Source organism: Pan paniscus, chromosome 8 (genome assembly GCF_029289425.2).
Source record: "Pan paniscus chromosome 8, NHGRI_mPanPan1-v2.0_pri, whole genome shotgun sequence".
NCBI classification, from domain to species: domain Eukaryota; kingdom Metazoa; phylum Chordata; class Mammalia; order Primates; family Hominidae; genus Pan; species Pan paniscus.
In genome coordinates this window covers 144,700,030-144,725,344 of record NC_073257.2, presented here as the reverse complement: position 1 = coordinate 144,725,344, position 25,315 = coordinate 144,700,030, and the positions used below count along the sequence as shown (strand labels likewise).

Sequence of the window (25,315 nt, the reverse complement as noted above, 5' to 3'; positions counted from 1 at the left end):
GCTGACGTGCACCTCTGGCTCAGCCCCCAGATGCCCCCCAAGGGCTGACCTGTGTGTCCAGGAGAGGGACCAGGGCTGCCCCCAACACGGGCTGAGTGCTCGGCGCCTCCGAGAGCCACACAAGGGTGTGCACGGCCCGGCCTCACCCAGGGTCCAGGACCCCAGCCCGGCACAGATGCCGCCAACACCTGCCCAGAGCCTGGTCCTCCTCACTCATTAGGGATTTGTCTTCTTTTTAAACTTCTCATAACAAGAGGTTAACAGCAACAATTTCAAAAATTACACACAAAAAAGTAAAGGTTCGCATCTGTGATAACAAGTCCAGTGGAGCCCTGTGACTGGCCGTGGTGGTGGCAGGCACCCCGCAGCACTCGCCCTGGGGCTGCTTCTGAAGACTTTAACTCAGAGCTTGTCTCTCAGTTGTTTTACAATCATCTTCCTACTCTGGAATGCGTTTAGGTTTAGAGCAACGGTGCGAAGGTCCTACGGTGCCTCTGGGTTTTAACCTGGCCTGCATCCTCCTCCAGGGCTGGGACCTGCCCTCCCTCCTGGGCCTGGTGCTGCCGGCCCCGCAGCTGATACGGGACATGGACCTGGGAAGCCGCGCGGAGAGATTAAACCAGGAAGAGGCTGCAGGAGCCTCCTCGCTGTCTCCCTGCGGGGCAGACAATGTGCGCCCGGTTCCCAACGCCGTGAATGGGGCCCCGTTGGTGGCAGCGTCCATTCAGAGGCCGCGCGGCATTGTCCTGCCCGATCCGCACAGCAGAATGTGGTCTGCTGGTGGCTGCCAAGAGGTTAGCAGCCGCGGTGAAAGGGCGACCCATTGTTCCCGACTCCGACAGAGCCGCCCTTTGTGTTGCGCGGCCCGCCCCACGCCGCGGAGGTCCGGATCTGCGGCTAGCTGAGCGCGCCGCAGGAGCCATTCATGGGAATGCAGAGACGCAGAAAAGTGGCCCAAAAGCCCAAAGGCTGCTTTCTTGAGGCCGCGGAGCCATGGCAGCGAGGGGCAATGACACATTTTAATGCCATGCCATGCTGACAACCTAACCGCTGTCACCAAGACCCAACAGCAGACACGGCAGGGCCCTCCCTGCTCCTGCTCCCCGAGACGCTTGGTGCCTGCAAGCCGAGGGCTGATCAGGCAGGAAGAACCACGCCGCTCCTGTGGGTGAGGCCCTTCTCCCTGGGCGACTGACATGCTGTCCAGGGAGGGCGCCCAGGGCACAGGCGGTCATCAGTCACTTTGTCGCTGACAAAGCCCCAGGCCCCCATCCCCCACCTGTGCTGCTTCCCCACGGTGGGCAGATGAGAGCACAGTCCCCAGGCTCAGACCGATCCCTGCCTCGGTGTCAGTGCCAGCTCCAGAGATACCCGGGAGGCCGGACAGGTCCCCTGCAGAGGGTGTGGCCGTTTACAGGGCTGAGGGCCGGCCTCGGTGCGTGGCCACGAGCACAGCAGCACCCAGGCCTCGCAGTTGCCACCCTCCCCAGGACCAGGCTAGTGGCAGGGGACCAGGGCTCCATCACTCTGGAGACGGAGGTCAGGGACGGTCAGAGGGGATAAGGGGCCACGCCTCAGGGCCCTCAGCAAGGGCCAGATGCGGAGGAGAGCCAAGGCCATATACCCGCTAATAACAGCACAGGGATGGGAGCCCAGCCCAGACTCCTTGTGCAGAGCCCTGTGGGGAACCCGGGAGGATCGTGAAGGCGGCAGGCAAGGAGCCACGCAGGCCACACTCACCACAGCAGCAGACGGAGCCAGCATTCAGGAGGGGCCCCACCAGCTCCAACTCCCCCTGGAGCAGCACCTACTAGAGAATGCAGCCTTCCACCCCTTCCTCAGGATGCACAGTGCTGAGCTATGACAGGTACACACTTATGTGCACATGCACCCACACCTGTACACCTACACACACGTGTGCACACCCATACCTACACACATACATGTGCACATACCCACAAATGCACACACACACCCGCACACACACATGCACTCCACACACCCACAACCTGCATGCACACATACCCACATGTACCTGCACACATATCCAACCCACGTGCATATGCTCTCCCCACATATGCACACACACCTTTACACACACCCACACACATGCACACATACATACATACACCCCAGCACACATGCATACACCTTAGCACACATGCATCCACACAGATCCACATGCACCCACACACCCACGCGCCCACACCCATGCATGCACACACCCACAATGCACACACCCATAGGCACATGCACACCCACACAGGCCTACACATCGACACATGTACCCCCACACAAGCGTACACATATGCACCCACACGCCCCACACATGCACATATGCGTCAGTGCACCCCCGCACACATGCACACACCCAAATACGCAGACACATGCACCTACACACACACCTACACATGTATACACCTGCACTCACATGCACCCACACATGCATATACCCACTCACATGCACCCACACATGCATATACCCGCACACACATGCACCCACACACACACCCACGCACACATACACCCGCACTCACATGCAGCCACACAAGTGCACTCACGTGTCCACGTGTGCACACACAATGCAACCCCCACACCCCTGCAAGTGTGCACACACCCAAATAGACATGTACCCACACATATCCACACCACACTTGCACCCACACACCCACACAAGCGTGCATACACATATGTATGCACTCGTGCACCCACACATGCACCCACAAGCATCCACACACATGCACACACGAACACACATGCAGATGTGCGCACACCCACCCCCACACAAACCCCACAAGCAACTGTGCATACACTCACATGCATGTACATGTGTGCACACACACAATTACATACATAATTGCATGCACACAAGGTGTGCACACTCACAGGCATGCACACATGCACAGGCACACACATGCACACTGAACACTATCCTTACAAGGCACTGTTAGGAGGCAGGGACCTGCTGGCTGCTGTTCTCCTTCATAACCCCACCTGCCTTAGGGACCCCTCAGGACGTGGGTCTTGCTTGGGTAGAAATGTGCTCCACACAGTCCCCAGGGGTTGCCTCTCATAGGACTCTCCCACTCCTGCTCTTGAGCATCTGACGGCGCTGGTCACATACCACACATGACTCTGGGGCAGGGGCCCCACCCACGTGCCCCTCCACATGGACTGCTCCTCCCACTGTCTTCCCCAGGAAGCCTCCCAGAGGCTCAGAGGGTACCAGGCCCTGCCCAGCCTCCTCCCTCTCTGGGTCCAGACCTCAGTGCCCGCCAATCCCTGCCTCAGCCTGTGCAGCCCCAGGCAGTTGTGACTGCCCCAGGGACAGTGGTGGCCTGGGAATGACTCGGTTATTCTGCTCTGCACAAGCCCAGGCTAAGACAGGTGTGGGTGGGAGGGAACCGGCCCCGGGAACAGAAGGTCGGCGTCTAAGGATGCCAGCTGCTGGAAGGTGGGCGAGGCGCAGGGCAGCTCCAGGCCCTCGCATGCTTAGTCGGGAGTGTAACTCCGTATTCTGCACGCACGGGGGCTGGGCAGGGGCTCAGGTCAGGGGCCCTCTAGGGAGCAGAATGGGGTTCAGGTGGAAATCAGGGACCACCCCGGGGCAGAACTGCTGGTCTCAGGCCTGTGTTCATCACTGCTGCAAGCCCAAGCTGACGGAGCACTGTCTTGTCAACCACAGGGATGCTGGCGGGAAAGGTTTCCATGACAGGCCTAACTGGAATGGGCGGAGAATAAACCCAGACTGCCTGGCTGTGGGGCCTGAGCTTCAGCAAAAGGCCCAGCTGTAGATGGGGAGGGACACGGGCCCCAAGATCAGACACATCCCACCAATGGGGGTCCCCTGCTTCCCAGTGACAGCCCGTCATCTCCACAGCATCACCGGTGGAGCAGCCTGGAGCACTGGGGGGCAAGGGCCCAGGCACAGGTGGAGGTGGCCCCCACGCTCCCACTGACTCTTCAGTGTCCTATTCACCTCCCACCACAGCACCCCATGGCGCCGTTTTCTTATCTTTCCCACAAAAAAGTCAGAGAGAAAGTGAAGCCATCCCCATCCAAGTCCATTGTTGAGGGTGCAGCTCCAGCCTGTGGACAGGGCTTGGGGGCTCTGCCACCTCCATGGGGCAACTCCAGTAAGGGCCATTGGCAAATCGGCAAGCGCAGAGCAGAGTGTGCCTCCCAGAGCAGGCACAGCCTTTCCCAGTGGCCAACAGGGTGAGTGGACACACCGACCTGCCCACCCACCTACCCGCCCGCCCACACCTACCTCTCCACCCATACCTATACCTGCCCAGCACACCTACCTGCCCACTCACACCTGCCTGCCCAGCACACCTACCTGCCATCCACACCTACCTCTCCATCCACACCGACCTGTCCACTCACACCTACCTGCCATCCATACCTACCTCTCCATCCACACTGACCTGTCCACCCAACCTACCTGTCCACCCACACCGACCTGCCCAGCACACCTACTTGTCCGCCCACACCTACCTCTCCACTCACACCTGCCTGCCCAGCACACCTACTTGCCCGGCCCACGCCTACTTGCCCGGCCCACACCTACCTGTCCAGCACGTAGCCCAGTGCCTTGTGCCGGATTCCCGAGTACACGGAAGGGCTTGTTTCCCAGGCGACCAGATTGGAAGCATCATGGAAAAGATGGATATTCACCAAGTCAAAGGCACTGCAACCAAAAGAGAAAAGGACACATCACCAAGGGCCGGAGCCTCCGGGTCACACTTCATTCTCCCAAGGAGTCCCCGGGAAGATAAGACCCGCACTGGCCTCCGCCGTGCGGAGCCACCCAAGGCCGGGCACCTGTCCACCCACCTGTCTTCCGACAAGGCCAGAGGTCAGGAAACCTCCAGTGAAGTCTGAATATGTCTTTACAAATGCAGTTACTCTGGGCAACTAAAAAGTGAGCTACTTTTCTTTAAAGAGAAAAACTTACAGGTGACTATGGAAACTCTCCCTGATGGCTAAGCTAAGAGGAAGGGCCACCCCTCAGCCTCAGCTGATGCTGCCCAGGGCTGCCGGCTGCACCCATCGGGGACCCTGTAAGGCAGGGTGGGGGGCACAGGGACAGGCAAGAAGAGTGCTTCATTTCACTCCCAAAGGGAAGACCCTTGGGAAGCCCCGTGGGCCGGCTGTGGGCCTCCAGGCACATGGACTCGGCAAGGCCTGATCAAGGCCTGAGCCTCTGTCACACTGCAGGGGACCTTCAGCACCTTCAGCTGGCAAGGACGTGTCCCCTCACCAGAGGAGGTCAGTGCAGGGCTTGGCACAGTCTGGACACTGTCCCACAAAGCCCTCACTGCCTGCATGTCCTCCACAGGCTCCAAGACCCAGCCGTCTCCCTACCAGGAGGCGCCAGGAATGAGTGCGTGCAGGCGGCCTTGCCCTCCTCCAGCCTGTGGCCCAGCTGCCACAATGACCCCGGTGACGCTGCCCGGTGAACGTGCCCCACGTGCCCCCACACCATGCCAAGGCTGTTCCCTGTGACCAACAGCAAAGGGCAGCCTGCAGCCTGCACTGCCTGGGGTGGGCACGGGACCGCGGCTCCTTCTCAGCTCCCTCTGTCCTCCCCCTCCCTCTTCTTCCTCTTTCTCTCCCCCTCCTTCCTCCCTCCTCCTCTCTTCCCCCTCCCCATTCTCTTCTCCTACCCTTCTCTCTCACTCTTCCCCCACCTCCTTCTTTTCCCCCTCCCCTTCCTCTTCCTTCCCCCACCCCCTCCTCCTCCCCCTCCTCCCCCTCCTCCCCCCCCCATCCCCCTCACTTTCTGGACTCTTGCTCCTCCTGGGGATGTCCTGCCCTGAGCAGCCCCACGGAAAGGCCCGAGGGGTAGGGGCAGAAACCCCTGCCCACAGCCCCAGTGAGCTCGGAGATGAGTCCTCTGGAAGCCCCAAGGTGACCAGGGCCAGAGCCCCAGAAAAGCCACTCCTGGGTCCTGAGACACTCACAGCCATGACCTTGTATGTGTTTTTAAAGCTGCTAAGTTTAGGGCGGTCTGTTACACGGCAGCAGATAATCAAGCAGCCAAGTTTTGGAAAATCCATGAAAAGAAAATAAAAACAGTATTCAAATGAGATGTGATGGCTGGAGGGACAGGTTGGGGAGCCACCTTAGGAAAGCAGATAACAGGTTTCTGTTTCTTATGATGCAGAAAAGGTGGGGCGGCGCTATCGAGAACATGTTCACTGCAGAAAGGCCAGGCCGGAGGATACGTGGATGAGACGCAGGCTCCGCTACGTCTGTGCTCAGTGTGCTGGTGGACCAGGCTGCCAGGCGGCGCTTACGCCATCTCACTGGGCAGCCACGGGGCCCCAGTACTAGGGGGCCTCCCTGCTGACTTCTCTGTGCAGCGGGCTCTGGCCAGCGGAACTCTCCAGCTGCGGGGAGGGACCGGGGCCCTCACTGTGTCTCCATTGGCACTGGGCACCCAGATGTCTGACTTACAGGGAACAGTGACAATGCTCCGAATGCATCGCCGTGAACAAAAAGGGTCAGAGTGGCAGGTGGGGGTCAGGCAGCTGGGGGTCCTCATGCAAAATCAGTAGAGCCTCCAATGAGGTGTGTGGAACATGCCGCTGGTGCAAGATATAAAAGGGTAAGAAACGTTATGGAAATTGACAAAGCACAGACACCACGTACCAGTCTGCAATGCACCACCTCGTCCGGATGAAGCCTTTTCTTGACCATTTGCACTGAAAAATAAACACGTCACACAAATGAGCCAGAGTAAGTGAGCAAGAGCAACACGTGGGTCCCACACACCTAAAGGACACAGGAGATGCTTTCCAAACAAAAAACAGCAGGGCTCTTCCGGCACTGATGGCGCCCCACTAAAGAGAACTGAGCTGTGCACCTGTCCTCAAGTGGGGCTTCGCACAGAGACGCCTGCAGGGGCTGCTGATGCCCAGCCTGGGGTGGGGGGGGGGAAGATATGAAGAAACATGCCAGCCTGCCGCCTGTGAGCCCCGTGCCCCCATGTGAGAGCAGCTGCAGGGAAACCACTGTCAACACAGATGCTGATCAGGGAGCTCGAGACACACGGCCGCCCTCGGCTGGACCACAGGGAAGACTTGAGCAGCCGTGCCCAGCCAGGCGTCCTGGACAGTGGGTGAGCTGCCCACCCCAACAGTGTGTGTGGCCTCTCACTGATCCCCACCACCCACCGATGCCTCTCACCCACCGATGCCGTTCACCCACCGATGCCTCTCACCCACCGATGCCTCTCACTGATCCCCACCACCTAGCAGAGCCACCAAACATAGAGCCTGAGCTCTGGTCTAAAAGTACCCCCAAAATTCAAGTGAAACAGTCACCAGCATGAGATTCCAAAGAGGGGTGTTGTTTAAGAGGTGGCAGGGCTCCCCTCGAGATGGCATGGAGGCCCTCCTGCCCTCCCACCTCCCACCATGGTAGGTTCCTCTGCTGGGCCACCCAGTACAGCAGTGGCCAGCCACCGGGGCCACCAAGCGTGCAAAGTGTATGACTGAAGAACTGAATTTTAGATTCCATTTTATCTTCATTAATTTTAATTTAAACAGCCATGCAGAACAGGGTAGCTTCACAGCCTAGGCCTCTTGGGAAACCCTTGAAAACCACAGAAGGCACTGGGAAGAGGCTGACAGAGTCAAGTCCAAGGTCCACAAAGCAAAGCGCTTCAGGCAGTGGCGGGGGAACGGCAGCCAACAGGGCAGGGCACCGCCCATTCCGTTCCCAGCAGCAGCCATATGCCTGGCGCCATCGGGGGCGGAGGTGGACAGGGGCTGCTGTTCTTGGTGCTCATGGGCTGGCAGAGAAGGAAAGCAGGACAGGGAAGACCCTGTCTCCTCCACCACACCCTAAGGTCTGCTGAGGAGATGAAAGCAGATGGGAATCTGGAGTTAACTGTGGATGAAACACCCATGAAGGAAGGGTCCAGCGTGGCGTGCTCCCTCTATCTAACACCAAGAGCGCAGAGATCAGAGGCTCTCCCTTTGACCCCACCTTGCCACTGGCCACCGTCCCCTTTGGCTCCTCCAGTATGCGCACGTGCCGGACAACAGCTGCCCAAATGCTCTCTGCAAGGTCACCACAGCCTCCACAGGCAAACTCCTACAGACATTCGCCCTCATCTCGCCTGGCCTGTTGGTGGCACCTGGCAGCACAGTGGCCCCTGCAGCCCCGTCTCCTTCTCCTGGTCCCCATCCAGCACAGTGGCCCCTGCAGCCCCGTCTCCTTCTCCCTGTCTCCCTCCAGCACAATGGCCCCCACAGCTCCCTCCTGGGCAAGGCTCTAGGGCTGTGGATTCCCAGGCGTGAGGCCCTTCTTTGCCTGCCCCCACCCCAAGTGCTCCCTGCCCCCTCCCTAAGTGCTCCCACTCATGCTCAAGAAGGGAAATTCCAAGCCCCGCACACTGGTGGGGGTGATGCTGAAGCCAGCCAACCCTTCCCGTACACACTGCATTCTTCCCCTGCACTCTGGATCCACCACTGCTGTAAGAAGCACCCCGGCACACGAACTGTGAATCCTCTGAATGTATGTTTTCCTCTCTCTGGCTGTTTTAAAGTTTTTCTCTTTGTCATCAATATTCTGAAGCTTCACTGCCATCCAGGTATGGGTTTATTTTTATATATCCTGCTCTGTATCCAAATTGTGCTCGGGAATTAAATTTTTAAGAATTTCCCCTTATCACTTCCAACACTGCTCCACTGCTTCTTTCTGGAATTTATTTTGAGTTTATTTGAGCCTCTTAATAGTCTTTATGTCTTTTAACTGCTCCTTTCTATAAAAATAAAAAACATACAAACAACCAAACAAACACAAATCTTTGTCCGTCTTGACTATGTTTAGATGAACTCCTTAATGACATTGTCTAATTCTCTGATTCTCTCTTTGACCACATCTAGTCTAGAATCTGTTCTGTAATTTCTAATGCAGAATGTTTAATGTTTCTACAGGCTCCTCTTCATATTCCCTTTTCTTGTTTTATTTCTGTTTTAGTTGAATAACATTTTTAATAAACCCTATCTTTCACTTATCTCTTTGAGCAATTTAAACATACTTAAAGTCTGTCAGCTTTTCCCAAGAAATCCACTTTATTTGGGGTGAGTCTGTATTCTGGTGTCTGCTCGTCTCATAGACGTTCTTGGTTTGCAGTCTTCTGGGGAGTGAGAGGCGCCCCCTCCTCACCTGTGCAGTTCCATGGCCACCCCACCCAGCATCGTAAAAGGTCTGGGCTCTCTGCTCCCCAGTGATACTGAGGCACCCACAGATGCACCCTCAGGGTCCACAGGTGGCTCCAGGCTTCCTCCGTCCAGGGCTGGTCCTTCTTCCCTCACCTGTAAAGTCCCGGGCCCCAGGTAAGCAGACTTTTAAAGAAGTAATAGGCTTTATTTTTCAGAGCAGCTTTAGGCTTCCAGAAGAATTGAGCATAAGGTACAGAGACTTCCTGTACACTCCTCCCGGCCTGGCCGCGCACTTGGACGCCAGGCTATGGCTCTACTCGTCGAGGAGGATCCGTCCTCACACCACGAGCTGGCTCTGGTACTGAGCCCACATCCCCTGCCGTGCTCAGGCTGCCCTGCTTGCCAAACAACACGGGCTGTGCCAAAGCTCCAGGAGGCTGGCCAAGGCATCCCCAGGCTACTGGTCTGGCTGCTGCATGGGGCCATGCCCAGACGACCCAGGGAGCTCTATGGCGGGGTGGCGGGGTGGCAGGCTCCCTGCGTGCTGCACCAGACACTTGGCTCTGATTCCAAACGTGTCTGCCTCCTCTCTCGGGGAGGCCATTTGCCCCGGGGAGCCTCTGTGTTCATTTCCTGTAGGTAACTGTGTCTGCAATGGAAACAAATCAGTGGGAAGCTGAGGTGTGGGGAGAAGTGGGTGCTGCTGATGCCCCACAGCGGGCTCCATGATCCCACCAACGGTGCAGCTGGGACACCCCCAATGCTTGGACTCTCTCCCCTCCACTCAGCCTGCACTCCAGACGAGCCGCCTGCCGCCTGTCCAGAAGCCCTTCCTCCATCCTCCACACTACAGACGAGCTGCCTACTGCCTGTCTAGACGCCCTTCCTCCACCCTCCACACTCCAGAGGAGCTGCCTACTGCCTGTCTAGACGCCCTTCCTCCACCCTCCACACTCCAGAGCTGCTGCCTGCTGCCTGTCTAGACCCCCTTCCTCCATCCTCCACACTCCAGACGAGCCACCTGCCGCCTGTCCAGACGCCCTTCCTCCATCCTCCACACTCCAGACGAGCCGCCTGCCGCCTGTCCAGACGCCCTTCCTCCATCCTCCACACTCCAGAGGAGCTGCCTACCGCCTGTCCAGACGCCCTTCCTCCATCCTCCACACTCCAGAGGAGCTGCCTACCGCCTGTCCAGACGCCCTTCCTCCATCCTCCACACTCCAGAGGAGCTGCCTGCTGCCTGTCCAGACGCCCTTCCTCCATCCTCCACACTCCAGAGGAGCTGCCTGCTGCCTGTCCAGACGCCCTTCCTCCATCCTCCACACTCCAGAGGAGCTGCCTGCTGCCTGTCCAGACGCCCTTCCTCCATCCTCCACACTCCAGAGGATCTGCCTGCTGCCTGTCCAGACGCCCTTCCTCCATCCTCCACACTCCAGAGGAGCTGCCTGCTGCCTGTCCAGACGCCCTTCCTCCATCCTCCACACTCCAGAGGAGCTGCCTGCTGCCTGTCCAGACGCCCTTCCTCCATCCTCCACACTCCAGAGGAGCTGCCTGCTGCCTGTCCAGACGCCCTTCCTCCATCCTCCACACTCCAGAGGAGCTGCCTGCTGCCTGTCTAGACGCCCTTCCTCCATCCTCCACACTCCAGAGGAGCTGCCTGCTGCCTGTCTAGACGCCCTTCCTCCATCCTCCACACTCCAGAGGAGCTGCCTGCTGCCTGTCTAGACGCCCTTCCTCCATCCTCCACACTCCAGAGGAGCTGCCTGCTGCCTGTCCAGATGCCCTTCCTCCATCCTCCACACTCCAGAGGAGCCGCCAGCTGCTGGCCGCCTGTCCAGACGCCCTTCCTCCATCCTCCACACTCCAGAGGAGCTGCCTGCTGCCTGTCTAGACGCCCTTCCTCCATCCTCCACACTCCAGACGAGCCGCCTGCTGCCTGTCCAGACACACTTCCTCCATCCTCCACACTCCAGAGGAGCTGCCTACTGCCTGTCTAGACGCCCTTCCTCCATCCTCCACACTCCAGAGGAGCTGCCTGCTGCCTGTCTAGACGCCCTTCCTCCATCCTCCACACTCCAGAGGAGCCGCCAGCTGCTGGCCGCCTGTCCAGACGCCCTTCCTCCATCCTCCACACTCCAGAGGAGCTGCCTACTGCCTGTCTAGACGCCTTTCCTCCATCCTCCACACTCCAGACGAGCCGCCTGCTGCCTGTCTAGACGCCCTTCCTCCATCCTCCACACTCCAGAGGAGCTGCCTGCTGCCTGTCCAGACGCCCTTCCTCCATCCTCCACACTCCAGAGGAGCTGCCTGCTGCCTGTCCAGACGCCCTTCCTCCATCCTCCACACTCCAGAGGAGCTGCCTGCTGCCTGTCCAGACGCCCTTCCTCCATCCTCCACACTCCAGAGGAGCTGCCTGCTGCCTGTCTAGACGCCCTTCCTCCATCCTCCACACTCCAGAGGAGCTGCCTGCTGCCTGTCTAGACGCCCTTCCTCCATCCTCCACACTCCAGAGGAGCTGCCTGCTGCCTGTCCAGACGCCCTTCCTCCATCCTCCACACTCCAGAGGAGCTGCCTGCTGCCTGTCCAGATGCCCTTCCTCCATCCTCCACACTCCAGAGGAGCCGCCAGCTGCTGGCCGCCTGTCCAGACGCCCTTCCTCCATCCTCCACACTCCAGAGGAGCTGCCTGCTGCCTGTCTAGACGCCCTTCCTCCATCCTCCACACTCCAGACAAGCCGCCTGCTGCCTGTCTAGACGCCCTTCCTCCATCCTCCACACTCCAGACGAGCCGCCTGCCGCCTGTCCAGACGCCCTTCCTCCACCCTCCACACTCCAGAGGAGCCGCCTGCTGCCTGTCTAGACGCCCTTCCTCCACCCTCCACACTCCAGACGAGCCGCCTGCTGTCTGTCCAGACGCCCTTCCTCCATCCTCCACACTCCAGAGGAGCTGCCTACTGCCTGTCTAGACGCCCTTCCTCCATCCTCCACACTCCAGAGGAGCTGCCTGCTGCCTGTCTAGACGCCCTTCCTCCATCCTCCACACTCCAGAGGAGCCGCCAGCTGCTGGCCGCCTGTCCAGACGCCCTTCCTCCATCCTCCACACTCCAGAGGAGCTGCCTACTGCCTGTCTAGACGCCTTTCCTCCATCCTCCACACTCCAGACGAGCCGCCTGCTGCCTGTCCAGACGCCCTTCCTCCATCCTCCACACTCCAGAGGAGCTGCCTGCTGCCTGTCCAGACGCCCTTCCTCCATCCTCCACACTCCAGAGGAGCTGCCTACTGCCTGTCCAGACGCCCTTCCTCCATCCTCCACACTCCAGACGAGCCGCCTGCCGCCTGTCCAGACGCCCTTCCTCCATCCTCCACACTCCAGAGGAGCTGCCAGCTGCTGGCCGCCTGTCCAGACGCCCTTCCTCCATCCTCCACACTCCAGAGGAGCTGCCTACTGCCTGTCTAGACGCCTTTCCTCCATCCTCCACACTCCAGACGAGCCGCCTGCTGCCTGTCCAGACGCCCTTCCTCCATCCTCCACACTCCAGAGGAGCTGCCTGCTGCCTGTCCAGACGCCCTTCCTCCATCCTCCACACTCCAGAGGAGCTGCCTACTGCCTGTCCAGACGCCCTTCCTCCATCCTCCACACTCCAGACGAGCCGCCTGCCGCCTGTCCAGACGCCCTTCCTCCATCCTCCACACTCCAGAGGAGCTGCCTGCTGCCTGTCTAGACGCCCTTCCTCCATCCTCCACACTCCAGAGGAGCTGCCTGCTGCCTGTCCAGACGCCCTTCCTCCATCCTCCACACTCCAGAGGAGCTGCCTGCTGCCTGTCCAGATGCCCTTCCTCCATCCTCCACACTCCAGACGAGCCGCCTGCTGCCTGTCTAGACGCCCTTCCTCCATCCTCCACACTCCAGAGGAGCCGCCTGCTGCCTGTCCAGACGCCCTTCCTCCATCCTCCACACTCCAGAGGAGCTGCCTGCTGCCTGTCCAGACGCCCTTCCTCCATCCTCCACACTCCAGAGGAGCTGCCTGCTGCCTGTCCAGACGCCCTTCCTCCATCCTCCACACTCCAGAGGAGCTGCCTGCTGCCTGTCTAGACGCCCTTCCTCCATCCTCCACACTCCAGAGGAGCTGCCTGCTGCCTGTCTAGACGCCCTTCCTCCATCCTCCACACTCCAGAGGAGCTGCCTGCTGCCTGTCCAGACGCCCTTCCTCCATCCTCCACACTCCAGAGGAGCTGCCTGCTGCCTGTCCAGATGCCCTTCCTCCATCCTCCACACTCAAGAGGAGCCGCCAGCTGCTGGCCGCCTGTCCAGACGCCCTTCCTCCATCCTCCACACTCCAGAGGAGCTGCCTGCTGCCTGTCTAGACGCCCTTCCTCCATCCTCCACACTCCAGACAAGCCGCCTGCTGCCTGTCTAGACGCCCTTCCTCCATCCTCCACACTCCAGACGAGCCGCCTGCCGCCTGTCCAGACGCCCTTCCTCCACCCTCCACACTCCAGAGGAGCCGCCTGCTGCCTGTCTAGACGCCCTTCCTCCACCCTCCACACTCCAGACGAGCCGCCTGCTGTCTGTCCAGACGCCCTTCCTCCATCCTCCACACTCCAGAGGAGCTGCCTACTGCCTGTCTAGACGCCCTTCCTCCATCCTCCACACTCCAGAGGAGCTGCCTGCTGCCTGTCTAGACGCCCTTACTCCATCCTCCACACTCCAGAGGAGCCGCCAGCTGCTGGCCGCCTGTCCAGACGCCCTTCCTCCATCCTCCACACTCCAGAGGAGCTGCCTACTGCCTGTCTAGACGCCTTTCCTCCATCCTCCGCACTCCAGACGAGCCGCCTGCTGCCTGTCCAGACGCCCTTCCTCCATCCTCCACACTCCAGAGGAGCTGCCTGCTGCCTGTCCAGACGCCCTTCCTCCATCCTCCACACTCCAGAGGAGCTGCCTACTGCCTGTCCAGACGCCCTTCCTCCATCCTCCACACTCCAGACGAGCCGCCTGCCGCCTGTCCAGACGCCCTTCCTCCATCCTCCACACTCCAGAGGAGCTGCCTGCTGCCTGTCCAGACGCCCTTCCTCCATCCTCCACACTCCAGAGGAGCTGCCTACTGCCTGTCCAGACGCCCTTCCTCCATCCTCCACACTCCAGAGGAGCTGCCTGCTGCCTGTCCAGACGCCCTTCCTCCATCCTCCACACTCCAGAGGAGCTGCCTGCTGCCTGTCCAGACGCCCTTCCTCCATCCTCCACACTCCAGAGGAGCTGCCTGCTGCCTGTCTAGACGCCCTTCCTCCATCCTCCACACTCCAGAGGAGCTGCCTGCTGCCTGTCTAGACGCCCTTCCTCCATCCTCCACACTCCAGAGGAGCTGCCTGCTGCCTGTCTAGACGCCATTCCTCCATCCTCCACACTCCAGAGGAGCTGCCTGCTGCCTGTCCAGATGCCCTTCCTCCATCCTCCACACTCCAGAGGAGCCGCCAGCTGCTGGCCGCCTGTCCAGACGCCCTTCCTCCATCCTCCACACTCCAGAGGAGCTGCCTGCTGCCTGTCTAGACGCCCTTCCTCCATCCTCCACACTCCAGACGAGCCGCCTGCTGCCTGTCTAGACGCCCTTCCTCCATCCTCCACACTCCAGACGAGCCGCCTGCCGCCTGTCCAGACGCCCTTCCTCCACTCTCCACACTCCAGAGTAGCCGCCTGCTGCCTGTCTAGACGCCCTTCCTCCACCCTCCACACTTCAGACGAGCCGCCTGCTGCCTGTCCAGACGCCCTTCCTCCATCCTCCACACTCCAGAGGAGCTGCCTACTGCCTGTCTAGACGCCCTTCCTCCATCCTCCACACTCCAGAGGAGCTGCCTGCTGCCTGTCTAGACGCCCTTCCTCCATCCTCCACACTCCAGAGGAGCCGCCAGCTGCTGGCCGCCTGTCCAGACGCCCTTCCTCCATCCTCCACACTCCAGAGGAGCTGCCTGCTGCCTGTCCAGACGCCCTTCCTCCATCCTCCACACTCCAGAGGAGCTGCCTACTGCCTGTCCAGACGCCCTTCCTCCATCCTCCACACTCCAGACGAGCCGCCTGCCGCCTGTCCAGACGCCCTTCCTCCATCCTCCACACTCCAGAGGAGCTGCCTGCTGCCTGTCTAGACGCCCTTCCTCCATCCTCCACACTCCAGAGGAGCTGCCTGCTGCCTGTCCAGACGCCCTTCCTCCATCCTCCACACTCCAGAGGAGCTGCCTGCTGCCTGTCCAGATGCCCTTCCTCCATCCTCCACACTCCAGAGGAGCTGCCTGCTGCCTGTCTAGACGCCCTTCCTCCATCCTCCACACTCCAGAGGAGCTGCCTGCTGCCTGTCCAGACGCCCTTCCTCCATCCTCCACACTCCAGAGGAGCTGCCTGCTGCCTGTCCAGACGCCCTTCCTCCATCCTCCACACTCCAGAGGAGCTGCCTGCTGCCTGTCCAGACGCCCTTCCTCCATCCTCCACACTCCAGAGGAGCTGCCTGCTGCCTGTCTAGACGCCCTTCCTCCATCCTCCACACTCCAGAGGAGCTGCCTGCTGCCTGTCTAGACGCCCTTCCTCCATCCTCCACACTCCAGAGGAGCTGCCTGCTGCCTGTATAGACGCCCTTCCTCCATCCTCCACACTCCAGAGGAGCTGCCTGCTGCCTGTCCAGATGCCCTTCCTCCATCCTCCACACTCCAGAGGAGCCGCCAGCTTCTGGCCGCCTGTCCAGACGCCCTTCCTCCATCCTCCACACTCCAGAGGAGCCGCCAGCTGCTGGCTGCCTGTCCAGACGCCCTTCCTCCATCCTCCACACTCCAGACGACCCGCCTGCCGCCTGTCCAGACGCCCTTCCTCCATCCTCCACACTCCAGAGGAGCTGCCTGCTGCCTGTCTAGACGCCCTTCCTCCATCCTCCACACTCCAGAGGAGCTGCCTGCTGCCTGTCCAGACGCCCTTCCTCCATCCTCCACACTCCAGAGGAGCCGCCTACTGCCTGTCCAGACGCCCTTCCTCCATCCTCCACACTCCAGAGGAGCCGCCTGCCGCCTGTCCAGACGCCCTTCCTCCATCCTCCACACTCCAGAGGAGCTGCCTGCTGCCTGTCTAGACGCCCTTCCTCCATCCTCCACACTCCAGAGGAGCTGCCTGCTGCCTGTCTAGACGCCCTTCCTCCATCCTCCACACTCCAGAGGAGCTGCCTGCTGCCTGTCTAGACGCCCTTCCTCCATCCTCCACACTCCAGAGGAGCTGCCTGCTGCCTGTCCAGACGCCCTTCCTCCATCCTCCACACTCCAGAGGAGCTGCCTGCTGCCTGTCCAGACGCCCTTCCTCCATCCTCCACACTCCAGAGGAGCTGCCTGCTGCCTGTCCAGACGCCCTTCCTCCATCCTCCACACTCCAGAGGAGCTGCCTGCTGCCTGTCTAGACGCCCTTCCTCCATCCTCCACACTCCAGAGGAGCTGCCTGCTGCCTGTCTAGACGCCCTTCCTCCATCCTCCACACTCCAGAGGAGCTGCCTGCTGCCTGTCTAGACGCCCTTCCTCCATCCTCCACACTCCAGAGGAGCTGCCTGCTGCCTGTCCAGATGCCCTTCCTCCATCCTCCACACTCCAGAGGAGCCGCCAGCTGCTGGCCGCCTGTCCAGACGCCCTTCCTCCATCCTCCACACTCCAGAGGAGCTGCCTGCTGCCTGTCTAGACGCCCTTCCTCCATCCTCCACACTCCAGACGAGCCGCCTGCTGCCTGTCTAGACGCCCTTCCTCCATCCTCCACACTCCAGACGAGCCGCCTGCCGCCTGTCCAGACGCCCTTCCTCCACCCTCCACACTCCAGAGGAGCCGCCTGCCGCCTGTCTAGACGCCCTTCCTCCACCCTCCACACTCCAGACGAGCCGCCTGCTGCCTGTCCAGACGCCCTTCCTCCATCCTCCACACTCCAGAGGAGCTGCCTACTGCCTGTCTAGAGGCCCTTCCTCCATCCTCCACACTCCAGAGGAGCCGCCAGCTGCTGGCCGCCTGTCCGGACGCCCTTCCTCCATCCTCCATCCTCCACACTCCAGACGAGCCGCCTGCCGCCTGTCCAGACGCCCTTCCTCCACCCTCCACACTCCAGAGGAGCCGCCTGCCGCCTGTCTAGACGCCCTTCCTCCACCCTCCACACTCCAGACGAGCCGCCTGCTGCCTGTCAAGACGCCCTTCCTCCATCCTCCACACTCCAGAGGAGCTGCCTGCTGCCTGTCCAGACGCCCTTCCTCCATCCTCCACACTCCAGAGGAGCCGCCTACTGCCTGTCCAGACGCCCTTCCTCCATCCTCCACACTCCAGACGAGCCGCCTGCCGCCTGTCCAGACGCCCTTCCTCCATCCTCCACACTCCAGAGGAGCTGCCTGCTGCCTGTCTAGACGCCCTTCCTCCATCCTCCACACTCCAGAGGAGCTGCCTGCTGCCTGTCTAGACGCCCTTCCTCCATCCTCCACACTCCAGAGGAGCTGCCTGCTGCCTGTCCAGATGCCCTTCCTCCATCCTCCACACTCCAGAGGAGCCGCCAGCTGCTGGCCGCCTGTCCAGACGCCCTTCCTCCATCCTCCACACTCCAGAGGAGCTGCCTGCTGCCTGTCTAGACGCCCTTCCTCCATCCTCCACACTCCAGACGAGCCGCCTGCTGCCTGTCTAGACGCCCTTCCTCCATCCTCCACACTCCAGACGAGCCGCCTGCCGCCTGTCCAGACGCCCTTCCTCCACCCTCCACACTCCAGAGGAGCCGCCTGCCGCCTGTCTAGACGCCCTTCCTCCACCCTCCACACTCCAGACGAGCCGCCTGCTGCCTGTCCAGACGCCCTTCCTCCATCCTCCACACTCCAGAGGAGCTGCCTACTGCCTGTCTAGAGGCCCTTCCTCCATCCTCCACACTCCAGAGGAGCCGCCAGCTGCTGGCCGCCTGTCCGGACGCCCTTCCTCCATCCTCCACACTCCAGAGGAGCTGCCTACTGCCTGTCTAGACGCCTTTCCTCCATCCTCCACACTCCAGACGAGCCGCCTGCTGCCTGTCCAGACGCCCTTCCTCCATCCTCCACACTCCAGAGGAGCTGCCTGCTGCCTGTCCAGACGCCCTTCCTCCATCCTCCACACTCCAGAGGAGCCGCCTACTGCCTGTCCAGACGCCCTTCCTCCATCCTCCACACTCCAGACGAGCCGCCTGCCGCCTGTCCAGACGCCCTTCCTCCATCCTCCACACTCCAGAGGAGCTGCCTGCTGCCTGTCTAGACGCCCTTCCTCCATCCTCCACACTCCAGAGGAGCTGCCTGCTGCCTGTCCAGATGCCCTTCCTCCATCCTCCACACTCCAGAGGAGCTGCCTGCTGCCTGTCTAGACGCCCTTCCTCCATCCTCCACACTCCAGAGGAGCTGCCTACTGCCTGTCCAGACGCCCTTCCTCCATCCTCCACACTCCAGAGGAGCTGCCTGCTGCCTGTCCAGACGCCCTTCCTCCATCCTCCACACTCCAGAGGAGCTGCCTGCTGCCTGTCCAGACGCCCTTCCTCCATCCTCCACACTCCAGAGGAGCTGCCTGCTGCCTGTCTAGACGCCCTTCCTCCATCCTCCACACTCCAGAGGAGCTGCCTGCTGCCTGTCTAGACGCCCTTCCTCCATCCTCCACACTCCAGAGGAGCTGCCTGCTGCCTGTCTAGACGCCCTTCCTCCATCCTCCACACTCCAGAGGAGCTGCCTGCTGCCTGTCCAGATGCCCTTCCTCCATCCTCCACACTCCAGAGGAGCCGCCAGCTGCTGGCCGCCTGTCCAGACGCCCTTCCTCCATCCTCCACACTCCAGAGGAGCTGCCTGCTGCCTGTCTAGACGCCCTTCCTCCATCCTCCACACTCCAGACGAGCCGCCTGCTGCCTGTCCAGACGCCCTTCCTCCATCCTCCACACTCCAGAGGAGCCGCCTGCCGCCTGTGCAGATGCCCTTCCTCCATCCTCCACACTCCAGAGGAGCCGCCTGCCGCCTGTCCAGACGCCCTTCCTCCATCCTCCACACTCCAGACGGGCCGCCTGCCGCCTGTCCAGACGCCCTTCCTCCATCCTCCACACTCCAGACGAGCCGCCTGCCGCCTGTCCAGACGCCCTTCCTCCATCCTCCACACTCCAGAGGAGCTGCCTACTGCCTGTCTAGACGCCCTTCCTCCATCCTCCACACTCCAGAGGAGCTGCCTGCTGCCTGTCTAGACGCCCTTCCTCCATCCTCCACACTCCAGAGGAGCCGCCAGCTGCTGGCCGCCTGTCCAGACGCCCTTACTCCATCCTCCACACTCCAGAGGAGCTGCCTACTGCCTGTCTAGACGCCTTTCCTCCATCCTCCACACTCCAGACGAGCCGCCTGCTGCCTGTCTAGACGCCCTTCCTCCATCCTCCACACTCCAGAGAAGCTGCCTGCTGCCTGTCTAGACGCCTTTCCTCCATCCTCCACACTCCAGACGAGCCGCCTGCTGCCTGTCTAGACGCCCTTCCTCCATCCTCCACACTCCAGAGGAGCTGCCTGCTGCCTGTCTAGACGCCCTTCCTCCATCCTCCACACTCCAGACGAGCCGCCTGCTGCCTGTCTAGATGCCTTTCCTCCATCCTCCACACTCCAGACGAGCCGCCTGCTGCCTGTCTAGACGCCCTTCCTCCATCCTCCACACTCCAGAGAAGCTGCCTGCTGCCTGTCTAGACGCCTTTCCTCCATCCTCCACACTCCAGACGAGCCGCCTGCTGCCTGTCTAGACGCCCTTCCTCCATCCTCCACACTCCAGAGGAGCTGCCTGCTGCCTGTCTAGACGCCCTTCCTCCATCCTCCACACTCCAGACGAGCCGCCTGCTGCCTGTCTAGATGCCTTTCCTCCATCCTCCACACTCCAGACGAGCCGCCTGCTGCCTGTCTAGACGCCCTTCCTCCATCCTCCACACTCCAGAGGAGCCGCCTGCTGCCTGTCTAGACGCCTTTCCTCCATCCTCCACACTCCAGACGAGCCGCCTGCTGCCTGTCTAGACGCCCTTCCTCCATCCTCCACACTCCAGAGAAGCCGCCTGCTGCCTGTCTGGATGCCCTTCCTCCATCCTCCACACTCCAGACGAGCCGCCTGCTGCCTGTCTAGACGCCCTTCCTCCATCCTCCACACTCCAGAGGAGCTGCCTGCTGCCTGTCCAGATGCCCTTCCTCCATCCTCCACACTCCAGAGGAGCTGCCTGCTGCCTGTCTAGACGCCCTTCCTCCATCCTCCACACTCCAGACGAACTGCCTGCTGCCTGTCCAGACGCCCTTCCTCCATCCTCCACACTCCAGAGGAGCTGCCTGCTGCCTGTCTAGACGCCCTTCCTCCATCCTCCACACTCCAGAGGAGCTGCCTGCTGCCTGTCTAGATGCCTTTCCTCCATCCTCCACACTCCAGACGAGCCGCCAGCTGCCTGTCCAGATGCCCTTCCTCCATCCTCCACACTCCAGAGGAGCTGCCTGCTGCCTGTCTAGACGCCCTTCCTCCATCCTCCACACTCCAGACGAACTGCCTGCTGCCTGTCCAGACGCCCTTCCTCCATCTCCCACACGTCCAAATCCAGCCTGCACTTTCCGGGGAGACGGCCCACCTGGAACAGCCACTGCCCACCCCCCACGGCCCAGCCACGCACAGGATTCACACCAGCAGCACCCACGGCCTCAAGGCAGTGGGTAAGACAGGACTGCCAGGCTGCCAGGTTCAAGTCCCAGCTGTGGGGCCTCGGGTACAAGGAGGGGAGGACAGAGCCCATGTTGCCGGCGGGCTGCGAGGGGTGGCTCTGCGCACCAGCAGCCGCCGCGGGCTGGCGTCCAACACACAGGCACACACCCAACCCTCGGGCCGACCAGAAAGGGAAACTGAGGCTCACAGGTTAAGAACTGCACCTATGGTCCCTTGGTGGCTTTAGGCCACAGTCACTGGGCCCAAGGCTGGGTTTCTCACCCGTGGGGGCTGCCACGGGAGAAGGCTGGACGTGTGACTGGTGACAAATCTACAGTAACTGGGTGAGGCCCCTCTACTAGTGACAGTGGGAGGCAGGCGTCTTTCCAGGAGAAAAGGTACCGTCCCTGCAGGCCAAGGCGCCTCAATACACGACTCCCCTAGAGCACCAGCAGCTCATCTTCCGTTCCTCGACACCTCCTGTCTGGGGGGACTGGGGGGCCTGACGTGCTTTGGGAACCAGATGCTGCAGCAGAGGTCAGGCCGAGCCTTCAGAACCCATGCGGGTGAAGCTGCGTGTGTGTGGGGGTGAAGCCACGCGTGTGTGTGGGTGAAGCTGCGTGTGGGGGTGAAGCCGTGTGTGTGCGTGTAGGTGAAGCGTGTGTGTGTGGGGGGGTGAAGCTCCGTGTGGGTGTGGGTGAAGCCGCGTGTGTGTGTGGGTGAAGCCACATGTGTGTATGGGTAAACCTGAGTGTGTGTGTGCATGTGTGGGTGAAGCCACATGTGTGTGGGGGGTGAAGCCACGTGTGTGTGTCGGGGGTGAAGCTCCATGTGTGTGTGGGGGTGAAGCTGCGCATGTGTGTGCAGGGCTGAAGCTGCGCATGTGTGTGGGGGGTGAAGCCGTGTGTGTGGGGGGGTGAAGCCGTGCGTGTGTGTGTGGGTGAAGCTTGTGTTTGTGGGGGTGAAGCCACGTGTGTGTGTGGGAGTGAAGCCAAGCGTGTGTGTGGGGGTAAAGCCACACGTGTGTGGGGGTGAAGCCACGTGTGTGTGTGGGTGAAGCCACGTGTGTGTGTGGGTGAAGCCACATGTGTGTATGGGTAAACCTGAGTGTGTGTGTACGTGTGTGGGTGAAGCCACATGTGTGTGGGGGGTGAAGCCACGTGTGTGTGTGGGGGGTGAAGCTCCATGTGTGTGTGGGGGTGAAGCTGCGCATGTGTGTGCAGGGCTGAAGCTGCGTGTGTGTGGGGGGGGTGAAGCCGTGTGTGTGGGGGGGTGAAGCCGTGCGTGTGTGTGTGGGTGAAGCTTGCGTGTGTGTGTGGGGGTGAAGCCACGTGTGTGTGTGGGAGTGAAGCCAAGCGTGTGTGTGGGGGTGAAGCCAAGCGTGTGTGTGGGGGTGAAGCTGTGTGTGTGTGGGGGGGGGTGAAGCCGTACGTGTATGTGTGTGCAGGTGAAGCCGTGAGTGTGTGGGGGGGTGAAGCCGCATGTGTGTGGGTGAAACCACGTGTCTGCGGGGGTGAAGCTGCACATGTGTGTGGGGGGGTGTGCGGGGATGAAGGTGCGTGTGTGTTGGGGGGCGGAAGCTGTGCGTGTGTGTGCGGGTGAAGCCGCATGTGTGCAGGGGTGAAGCCACGTGTGTGCAGAGGTGAAGCCACGTGTGTGTGGGTGAAGCCGCGTGTATGGGTAAACCTGTGTGTGTGTGTGTGTGTGTGTGAAGACACTGTGTGGGGGGTGAAGCCACGTGTGTCTGTGGGTGAAGCATGTGTGTGTGGGGGTGAAGCTGTGTGTATGTGGGGGGGTGAAGCCGCTTGTGTGTGAAGATGGCCGAGGGCCAGTTCCCCAGAAACCAACTCCATCAGGGGCCTCCAGCTGGCGGGTGAGAAACCTGCGGTCAACATGAATGGGAAGACAGGCACCGCGGGCACAGGGTTGTGCAGGAGGCACGTATGACAACGACTGCAAGAGCCCAGATCCATGTCCTCGCCAGCTGACGACAACCACAAGAGCCCGGATCTGTTCTCGCTGATGCAATCACCAAGCGACCGGGACAGGTGTCTTGCCTGCACCAAGTCACAGGGGTGACCGCAGGGGGAAGCTGGCCTTGTGAGACAGTCAGGACCAGCTCCTCTGGGAGAAACGGTGAGTCCGAAGGGTGGGGGGCACCCAACGGGAGGGAGGGGAGTCCCAACCCCGGTGTGTGGGCTCGGCAGGGAGCCTGGAAGCCGCTCCTAACCAGCACCGGCAGGACGCCCTCTGCCAGCGCCCAAGTCCAGACTCACGCTAGTGCCCCTGCCACTCCCCCAAGCCCACAGTCACCCCTGTGTAAACGAGTGCCCCGGCCCACCCCAAGCATCCCACAGCCCACTTCCTGGGTGCAGGCGCTGTCCACATCCTCCGCTAGGACAGCCCATGAGTCTCAGTCCTGCTGGATGGGGCCAGAGCCCCAGAGCACACTGTGGAACGAGAGAGCAGAGGTGCTCCGTGGCACGTGCAGGCAAGCGCTTCCCATGTGCGTCAGAGCTGTGCCCGGGCACTGCCTCTCCTGCTTCCAGGCAGGCAGTAGGGCCCGGGACACAGGGACACAGCACCTCCCTGCACGCACGCCTCTGAATTCTGACAGGTACAGCAGAGACCCCAAACTGAGCACGCCCAGGTTTTTACCTAGAATTTGCGATAACCATCAACAGTTTTACTTCCATTAAAAATGGAAGGCATTTGTAAATTTTTGAACCAAAATTAATTATTCTTCTGAGTTTTCGATTATTTGTGTTAATTAAGGTGTGTGTTTCTGTGTCTTGAATCTATGTGCATGTGGGTACATCTTGGTTTTTTAGATTTTTAAGTTTTCCACAGTAACGGAGAATTTTTTCCAACATTAATTATCCATAGACTGAATAAATAAAACGAGAAACTATGTTATTTTTGAATAATATAAATTGGTAATAACTGTAGTTTTAGGATTCTAAGATTTTTAAATAAATTGCAAACGAATCTCAGAAAATTTAACAGTATATTATCATAACCAACTATTTTCTAAAGTATTTGTAGAAAGTAAGTTCCTTTTGAGGTAAGCTCATCAGAGCAGCTACCACTGCGCTGAGACTACGTTTCGAGGGATTTTACAGCAGGAACAAATGAAGCCACAGCCCACAGTGTCCTGACACTTCCACGGCCTGTGGCTGCAGGTGCGGTCGCATCCTTGGGTTTAGGGTGGGATGCGCGGTGCGGGGAGAGTCCTCACAGAGGGCGTCCCATGCACCCTTCAGTGGCCCCACCAGCACTCAGGACAGGCACCACCCTCATTTCCCCAGCGAGGAAACTGGGGCCTGAAGACTGCCAGCTCTTTGGAGAAAGAACCAGAATGGGAACCACCGCCCCAATTCCTGCACTGAAGTCCCCGCCTCCCGACGCCCCACTCCCCTTGCTGGCCAAGCCCCAAGCAGGCAGCCAGGGCTGGGGTGGGGTGGGGTGGCCCAAGAGGAAGGAGGTCCCCAGAGTCATCAGCAGGTTCAGGGGCCCCTCCCAGAGGCCACGCCCCCACGGGCGCACCTGAGCACCCCAGCCTGAGGTGGATGCACCCCACACCCAACACTGTCCTCCGGAGCAGGGCCGGGAAGTGCTGGGAGGCAGAGACGGGCGTCCTGGGGCCTCAGCCAATGCTCACATGCTCAGGACTCAGGAAGACCCCAGAAGCTTCTGGATGTACATACTTGTTGCTCCAGCCACGGCAAATGGAGGCAGAGGGTGTATGGCCAGGGCTGGGGGTCTCCTCCATCCCAGGCTGTGTGTGGGAACTTTCTGGTCACCGGCCACCTTCGAAGCCCTCGCTTGGGGAGCCCTCAGGAGCCTGCAGATGGGACGGCCGTGGCTCCGCTCTCCTGAGGTGGCCGCCCCCTGGCCTGTGTTGGCTCCTCTACTCCCAGAGAGGTTTTCACCTCAGAAATGACACCCACATCACGTGGGGGTGGGGGTACATCCTTCACCTGATGATATGAAGTCTCTCTCAGGCCCCTGTTAATAGGGTTCCTTCAGCAGGCAGATGGATAGCGAATCCAGCCGGTTTCATCTACTAAAAGACGGCATAAATCGCCACGGAGAAAAGAGAGGCTGCGGGGAGGTTATCGCCACACAGGCCTCACGCCGAAGGCCCGCTCAGAGCATTAGTGGAATTAATTCATCCTTCATAAGAGCTTGCAGCCGGCCCTGTGATCTATGGTAGCAACCAATTTCTCACTACAGGCAAAAGGAAAAAAATGACTCGCCCTGATCGACTACACAAATCTGCGTTTTAAAAATGGCCTCACATTATCTGGAGTGTGGCTCCCAGAGGCATCATTTGAAATTCATACCAAGCCAAAAGCATTCATAAATCAGCAGAGAAAGTTTTGTTAGTTTCTGCTGCGGCTGTAATTATCTGAGACTGCATTATACCCCCATCAAGGTAATTACATT

At 60.3% G+C, this 25,315-nt stretch overlaps 1 protein-coding gene across 2 annotated transcripts in view; it reads right to left on the bottom strand.

The window, feature by feature from the left end:
* The window catches only part of INPP5A (inositol polyphosphate-5-phosphatase A), a 254,391-nt gene that overhangs the window by 64,320 nt on the left and 164,756 nt on the right, over nucleotides 1-25,315 (bottom strand). For both annotated transcript variants that reach the window (XM_034951471.3, XM_003816261.6), the window contains exons 7-8: nucleotides 6,661-6,713; nucleotides 4,574-4,693 (exon numbers count right to left, since the gene is read on the bottom strand). In XM_034951471.3, the coding sequence (XP_034807362.1) occupies nucleotides 4,574-4,693; nucleotides 6,661-6,713 (173 nt within the window). The remainder of the gene's footprint in view (nucleotides 1-4,573; nucleotides 4,694-6,660; nucleotides 6,714-25,315) is intronic.